Source organism: Sinocyclocheilus anshuiensis, unplaced genomic scaffold (assembly GCF_001515605.1).
Source record: "Sinocyclocheilus anshuiensis isolate Anshui unplaced genomic scaffold, SAMN03320099.WGS_v1.1 scaffold1316, whole genome shotgun sequence".
Classification (NCBI taxonomy): domain Eukaryota; kingdom Metazoa; phylum Chordata; class Actinopteri; order Cypriniformes; family Cyprinidae; genus Sinocyclocheilus; species Sinocyclocheilus anshuiensis.
The window spans coordinates 232,245-240,684 of NW_015542553.1; the positions used below are offsets into that span (position 1 = coordinate 232,245).

General features: G+C 34.9%; 2 protein-coding genes across 2 annotated transcripts in view; one reads left to right on the top strand and one right to left on the bottom strand.

Annotated features, from left to right (window-relative positions):
- Positions 1-2,817, top strand: part of LOC107694260 (glucoside xylosyltransferase 1-like) — an 8,016-nt gene extending 5,199 nt beyond the window's left edge. The window contains exons 3-7 of the mRNA XM_016493901.1: positions 187-318; positions 540-791; positions 1,638-1,761; positions 1,842-2,014; positions 2,140-2,817. Coding sequence (XP_016349387.1) covers positions 187-318; positions 540-791; positions 1,638-1,761; positions 1,842-2,014; positions 2,140-2,301 — 843 coding nt within the window. The 3' untranslated portion in view covers positions 2,302-2,817. The remainder of the gene's footprint in view (positions 1-186; positions 319-539; positions 792-1,637; positions 1,762-1,841; positions 2,015-2,139) is intronic.
- Positions 1-8,440, bottom strand: part of LOC107694261 (periphilin-1-like) — a 58,510-nt gene that overhangs the window by 45,821 nt on the left and 4,249 nt on the right. The gene's annotated exons all lie outside the window — the stretch shown is intronic.

Below are 8,440 nucleotides of genomic sequence, written 5' to 3' on the forward strand. Positions count from 1 at the left end.
TTCTCCAAATCTGTTCTGATGAAGAAACAAACTCATCTACATCTTGTATGGCCTGAAGATTAGTACATTTTCAGCAAGTTTTCATTTTTGGGTGAACTATTCCTTTAATCTGCTACTGAACCATTGAGAAACTGTATAAAGAGATGAAAGATTTACACTTTTCCAATCCATTTTCCACTTATACAGCTGGATTCCTGGCCAGCTTTCATCCGAGCGAAATTCAGCTATGTTGTTCACCCCATTTCATTCCCCCATGAGAACCATGAAGAGTGGAGTCAGCTTTTCAAGCCATGTGCATCACAGAGACTCTTCTTACCGGTGAGTATTACTGCAGTTTAAAGCAGTTTAAAATGTCTGAAAAGGTTACAGTGATTGCACTGGAAAATACTGTGCTGCTTTCCTTTTGTAAGATGTCAAATAATTCATATAACTCTTTTCTGAAATGGCAATATCATTTTTCTGAAAGTAGAAAATGTATTTTGTACTCAAAAACATTGCAATTTGACAAACTATTTGCAATTCCTTTCTTTTCTTTACAGATGATTCTGAAGGAGGTGGACTCCTTACTCTATGTGGACACCGATGTCCTCTTCCTGCAGCCTGTAGAGCTGATCTGGGACATGTTGACGCACTTTAACTCCACACAGTTAGTAGCCATGGCACCAGAACACGAGGAGCTGCGGATTGCCTGGTATAGGCGCTTCTCCCGGCATCCGTATTATGGAAAAACTGGCATCAACTCTGGCGTCATGCTGATGAATTTGACTCGGATGCGAATGACACAATTCAAGGTGAGATTAGAGGGCCAGACCCCAAACATTCTTCCTTTATGTGAGGGTTGATGTACCTGGAGAGAGCTATTCCTATTCATCTCAATTGTAGGCACATGCAGAAGTGCTTAATCTGGATGCCGCCATCTTGTTTCATAGGCAAACATGATTTGGTCAATCATGTGAGCTGTAAATGTCATGTGACATTGTATATTACTATATTAAAACACCTAGAAAAAAACTATAAAAAAAAACATTTAAAATCTAAAAAATAAAATAATTATAAAAATAAAACAAATAAAATTTCAAAACGAATAAAAATATTTAATAGTAGTAGTAGTAGTAAAAAAAAATTATAATAATAATATTTACGTAAGTAATATATTTTAAGTTTGGGCTTTTGGATTTTTAAAAATATTTTTGAAAGAAGACTCTTGTGCTCATCCAGTCTACATTTTTAATCAAAAATTAAATAAAAACAGTATTATTGTGAAAGATTATTACAATTTAAAATAACTTTTTTTCTATTTGAATATATTTTAAAATCTAAATGATACCTGTGATGGAAAAGCTGCATTTTAAGCTCCAGTCTTAAGTGTTACATGATTCTTCAGAAATAATTCTAATATGCTGATTTGGTACTCAAGAAACATTTCATATTATTTTCAGTGTTGAAAAACAGTACTTAGTACTTTTTAAAAATTAATGCACTAGTAAAAAATATTTATGACTCCATCTTAATGTTTTTTTGAACATGTTGCAATTACATTTCAGTCCAGAAGAGGGTGGTAAAGGTCTCTTTTTTTATTGGCTTCTGCCTAGAGATCATTACAAACTCTACTCTTTTTTCCCCCTCTTTATGGACAGAATGACATGACTTCTATTGGTCTGCACTGGGACGAGCTTCTGATGCCTCTGTTACAGAAATACAAGCTTAACATAACCTGGGGTGATCAAGATCTGATTAATATCATCTTCCATTACAATCCAGGTAAGCCTCTCTGGGTTGCGTTCATTCCTTACAGTTTTATTCCCTTTCAAGTCTCTGTAACAGATGTGTGTTTCCTCCAGAGATGGTATTTACCTTCCCTTGCCACTGGAACTACCGTCCTGACCACTGCATCTACGGCAGCAACTGCATCCCAGCAGAGAAAGAGGGTGTTTTCATGCTACATGGCAACAGAGGAGTGTTTCACAGCAACAAACAGCCTGCCTTCAAGGCCGTGTATGACGCTTTCAAACATGTGAGTTGTATTAGGGGAGTTTTGTTAGTTACTATTAGCTAAACTTTTATCACAACCCTTTTGTTTGTTTCCAACCAGTTTATGTCCATCTAAAGCGAATAAATCACTCTACTTTTATCTGGCAGTACACATTTGGAGAGGATCTCATAAAATCATTCTTGTTACCCCTGGAGGAGGCGCTGAACGGAACCACACACACATACTGTGGGAAAGTTAGTCATTTCTTTACCAGAGGACTTGGAAAATCTGTAAGGAAGCTCCAGAGAATGACTCCGGCAGGTGGCTGAGCTGGCTGTGATGTTGTCGCTGAATAATGACAGAAATGTATTCTCTGAGACTGGATAGGAACGTCACTGCTCTTCCAGTCGAATCGGTGCAATGTTAGTGCTGAACGTTCAGTTGGAACCCTCAGAGATATAGAATGGGTTAAATGATGAAATGTGAATTTAAACTGATACATCTCATTCTCAAGGTGCCATTTTCATTTCATTTTTTTCCCTAGTTAAAGGGACAGTCCAAAAAAATCACCCAAATGTCATTCCAAATCTGTATGAACAAATAAGTCAAACTGTTGTTACACATACATAGCTATTGTATGACTTAAGTTGACTTAAGACAAAGACTTTTGTGCACAAATCGTATGGACTACTGTGACTGAATACTGCTTCTTATAGTACTTTTGGATGTACTGTTCCTTTAAGACTGATATTGAATGTACTGCAAGATTTGATAAATTGGGAAATACTTGAAAATGTAAATATTGTATTCGTTTTACATAATGTTCATATGAAATAAAAAATATATCTCACTAATTAGAGTTTGTGACTATCACTTTCATTCCTCACTGAAGGATTACTGGAGTGATGAGGAAAAATATTAAAGGAATAGTTCACCTAAAAATGTAAATTTGCTGAAAATGTGCTCACCCTCAGGTCACAGCAGGTGTAGATGAGTTGTTTCTTTATCGGAACAGATTTGGAGAAATGTAGCACTTGTTCACCAATAGATCCACTGCAGTGAAAGAGTGCCGTCAGATTGAGAATCCAAACAACTGATAAAAACATTACAATAATACACAAGTATAATATACAACAAGGCCGTAACCATGTCTTGAATATTGAGGGGGGACAGATTTTGGGGGTTGGGGACTTGTCCCCCTCAATGTCTATGGTGGTTACAGCCCTAATTAATCCACGCGAATCCAGTCCATCAATTACAGTGGTATGAAGTGAAAAGCTGCGTGCAAGAAACAATCCATCATTACTACGTTTTTAACTTCAAACCGTTGCTTCTAGCCAAAATATGAGTCTATAATCCATAATAATGCTTCCTCCAGTGACAAAAAAAAACAAAAAAAAACAACAAAACATCAAAATTCATCTACATCTTGGATGGCCTGAAGGATAAGTACATTTTCAGCAATTTTTTTATTGGGTGAACTATTCCGTTAAACCAATCATTTTAGAAGCAAATAGTCACGGAACGGATTTAGCACAAGCTACAAACAACAAACTGAAAATGTGGAGTTTTAACATTTTAGGTTATTTTTTTTATTATTATTATTATTTTTTTTTTTTAGAAATGTAGATATAGCTGATAGAACATTTTGCATATGTAATGAGACATTTCTGCAATTGACTGGACTTTTATTTTATTTTTAATTCATTTATTTAACAAAGCAAGCCAAACCAAAAAGTTACAACTTTCCTCCACCAGGGTGCAGCCTTGATTCAGGTCTTTATGAATACAGGCAGTGTTTTAGAGTGATGACCATGGCTTTGTTCTGCGATCACATAACACAACAATATTTTCTTCATCTTATAACAGGCAGAGACAGACTTTTTTTGCAAAGTGAAAATTTGAGGTAATTTAAAACACTACTCAGTTAAAGCTCTTATAGCACACACACAAAAAAAGAGGAAATGGCCCTGGGAAGTTTTGTAATGAGATGAACGATTAAAACATCAATACTTGGCAACCCTTAAAGCCATAGATGTTAATGCCACACGAAAATCCTAATTCATTTATAACATAGAAGCTGACCTGCATACGGTCCGTTTGAAGCATCAGCAACCTGTGCTTGAAGGTCGATATGACTAAACAGACTACAGGACACAATGAGAGGACTGAAGTCATGTTTCATAGTGACATCTCATGGATCAATGTAGCAGCAAATAATCCATGTCTGGACCACCTGAGGCACAAGAGCTGATTTACAAGGATGTGCAGGTCAAAGGCTACACTTGATAGAACAATAATGAGGGCCTGTAGGTGGTCGTCCTCTTGTATCTGACAACCAGGGTGATGACACTAGGAATCTATATTCCAACATTTAAAGAGAAAAATAGTGGGCATTTATATGTATTATGTTTTATCAAGTCACCCCTTTCATGAAAATAAATATTACAGGCTGCACTGGAAGATAATGTTTCTATAAATAAATACATAAAAAGGAAAGCATTTGCCTTGAACACCAGTCTGTGAATTTTTATATTTACTGATCTTCTGATATGATGATACTGTTTTCTATAATTGTATTTTTTAAATTTTATTAAAATGTTATTTTTATTTTTTATTTAAATTTTAAGAGTAAGATAAAACAATTAAGGATGATTTCATAAATGATCTTTTGATAATATACTGTATTACAAGAAACTAATAGGATTTAAGTAACAATCTCTCTCTCGTTATATATATATATATATATATATATATATATATATTATTTGTGTATATGTAAAAATAATAATAATAATTTATAATAATTTATATTTAAAAAATAATGATAATTTATAATTTATTATTATTATTTTATACATTTTAACAATATTTTGATTGCAGAGAAAAATAAATGAAGAAACATTAGAATAATGAGGTAATTAGTAAATGACAGCAAGGGACATTACTAAAAATACACTCAAATCAGGTGGTGAGAAGAAAAAAAATCACTCCAAAGTTCACTTTAATTATGATATTGTGATGGAAACTAACATGAATTCCATCTTTTAACTTATACGTTTAATACTAATATACTGAGATGATGCGACCCAGTTCATTTGTTAAATACATCTAAACCTACACCATTTATTGGTGTCTCCTTTCATAGTGTGCCATTACACTCTTTACATCCATGTTCACTCTTTATCACTCATTCACTCATGTACTGGAGATAAATATGGAGTCTAAAACAAAAACCTGTGGGTTTATTGTCCATTTCTTCATGTGTGTGTCCTCCATCAAACACTGCCTGTCTGAATCAGCCCCTCGTTTACAATGGATCCTCTATCTTTGCTTTCCTTTCCATCATTTCTCCCTTGGACAATATTTACCTCAAGTGGGAACAAATAGATGTTTTTTTCTGCTCAACAGAAAAGCAACCTGCGGTGTGGTGAAAGAGACCTTATCTCTCATTCCTATTTTCCCCCAGTGAGCTTTTCAATTAGGTAAGTACAGTCATGTGAAAGGAGACTCGGCAGAGAGCCCCGCTGCATTGTGGGAGCACCTGTCCCCCACAGACGCTAATTACCTGGCACGTGAACCGTCCCCATTGTGTAGGCGCTCGGAGGGGTCCGAGTCTGCAGGAAGTGCAAACCCAGCCAACGTGGCGTCTAATCAATGGGCGAGTGGTGGCTGTGAAACAGGTACACAGGAAGAGAAATAAATGTGTGGGATGCTTTTCTCACTTGCTTATTTATGCATTTGTTACGAACACACCGTGAAGCTTAGAAACACATTGCATTGTGGTGTAAGTTTTAGTTCGATGTCAAAAATATTGATACTTCTATATTAATTTGATAATAAATCAGTGATTCTGAACCTTTTTGACTCTAATGCCCCTGATTGCGAGCAACTGTTTTCTTTTAAAACTTACATTTGGCACTCCTAGTTTCTGCAAATAAAAAAGTAACTAAAATAATTACAACTAAAGAAATTGCATTTCATAATTCCAGTTGTTTTAGAAGCTGAAAGTTCTTCAGGGATCCCACTTTTTTATCAAACATTTACATTACTCTTCCAGTAGTTTGCAATTTACTGAATAAGTATTTTAAAAAATATTGATTTACTCAATTTCTGCCTGATAGAATATTTTAGCGCTTGACACAGCTGGTAAAATATATATTCATTATAAAAACATCTATGGCATTTTTAATTTACATGATATTAACAAGTCTAGAAATGATACTTTTAAAATTGGGCGACCTCAAATATCCACATTTTCAAAAACTGCATGTAGGAGCTCTGGTTCTTCATAGGAAACCAGAAATACGTAATTTAATATTTAATAAGTAAAATAAGAAATACCCTTTAGTTATTTTATCTTATTTTAATGCTTTTTTTGTCTTATTTTAAATTATTCTAAGTCATCTTGCAGCCTCTTTGAAAGTTTGCTGGGACCCCTTTGTTGAGAACCACTGCAAAATGAAAAAAGTAACAATACCAGTATTTGTAAATTTGTTGACAAATTTCTGCCTTGCCAAAGCGTGAATGTAAATGCATTTAGTTACGTCTTAAGCATTTTTTGAATGCAAACAGAAAAAAAGTATACGAATTAACACATCATTATGCCATCATTATACTTACTTGTCATTAATATTAATTAAACAATAACACTTGAGAAGAAAGTCACTGCCAGTGTTTCCCAAAAGTGTCATAAGCCTACGTAGATCATAGAAATCACTGGCACCAAACAATTACTTACTTTGGTGAAATGCAGCCCAGATCAGGTTGGAAGACCAGCAAACCAGCTTAAGATGGTTTGCGCATATTTTTTAAATAAGATTTTTGCTGAGTATATTTTGAAGCGTTAATAAGTAATTTTTTTGCAGTGGTATTATCTAGAGTCGTAAATATTCAGGTTTCGACAACAGTATCTGCATTTTTCATTGAAAAATCACTATCGTGGGACTACTGAACTTTCACTTCTTACTTCAAAAAATGTATCAGATTACTTTTCTTGTAACCAGAAACTAGCAGAATTCAAAACAAAAACAAAGAACAAAGATTACAAGAACATTACAACACACAGCAGATCATAAGCACTGGTAAATTAGACTAAACGAGAGCCGAGTGGACACAATCAACATACACTCTTACAAATAAAGGTGCTTCACGATGCCATAGAAGAACCTTTTTGTCTAAATGGTTCCATAAAGAACCTTTAACATCTGAAGAACCTTTCTGTTTCACAAAAGGTTCTTTGTGGCGAAATAAGGTTCTTCAGATTACAAAAAGGTAAGAAAGAGATGGTTCTTTATAGAACCTTTGACTGAATGGTTCTTTGTGGAACCAAAAATGGTTCTTCTATGGCATCGCTTGAAGAACCTTTTGAAGCACCTTTATTTTTAAGAGTGTAGGGGAACAAGAAACAACCAACGAGCAGGAGACAAGCAAACTTCAAAATAAGACAAGACAAATCCCCCTGCATCTCTTACTGTAGAAAACACCCTGAAACCAAAAGAAATACATCAGCGATGAAGCCATTTCCTGCAATACATCTCACAAATGTCAGTATTCATCAGTATTCATTCTGCTACTGAATGTATGTGCTTATGTTGACCTGAATAGACATCTCTTCTCTCTTACTGTATGTGGAGCAAGAGACGCCTTCTGTCTCCCAAGTGAGCCAATTTACTCTCGAGTCCACTTCATTGTGTGCCGTATCGATTCAGTTTGAACTCTTTTCCTTGATAAAGAAGCCCAGTGAGCTGGATGCAGATGTCTACGGGTTGAAATGGTAGGGAAATCTTATTCAGGAAATGAGAGCAAAACCTGTGGGCTTCAAAGTGGCAAAACATGTCAGTCAGCTGCCCTTGCCCATAGGGCAATTCAAATCATTATTTAAGTGTATGTCAATGAAGAGATGGTGTGAGATTAAAAGTCTGCAATAAACGCGCCATTACATTTGTTATATTACACTAATGGAAATTATTTTTGTTGAAAAAGGAGAAGATGATTCCTTCAAGATACTAAGAGTAAATATTGGTGCTGTGGCTGGTACGGTACCTGAGCAGAGGAAAATACCAAGGACATCTTCAGGGAGACAGACACACTTTGATCTGAGTTAAAGCTGAGAGGCACTAGGTCTGACAGGTTATATAACTTTCGCTTTTGTGACATAGTTCGTGACTGACTGTGTGTTGGGGCTGGGAGAAAAGAAGAGGAAAGAAAGAGAAAAACGGACCTAATAAACATGATTAAAAATCCAAAATGTTAATGGGTAATGAATAAAAATGTGATGTTCACGTCCTTGTTCAATTTTGGGACATAAATGGTCATCATTCAAGTTTTCCACAATGTTCAATCACCTTTTTGCCTTTTGCAAGGTTATATAAGGGTGTAGTTTAATTTATAACCACTTCATTTAATGGAAAAAAGCAAGACAAATATATAATATAATATAATATAATATAATATAATATAATATAA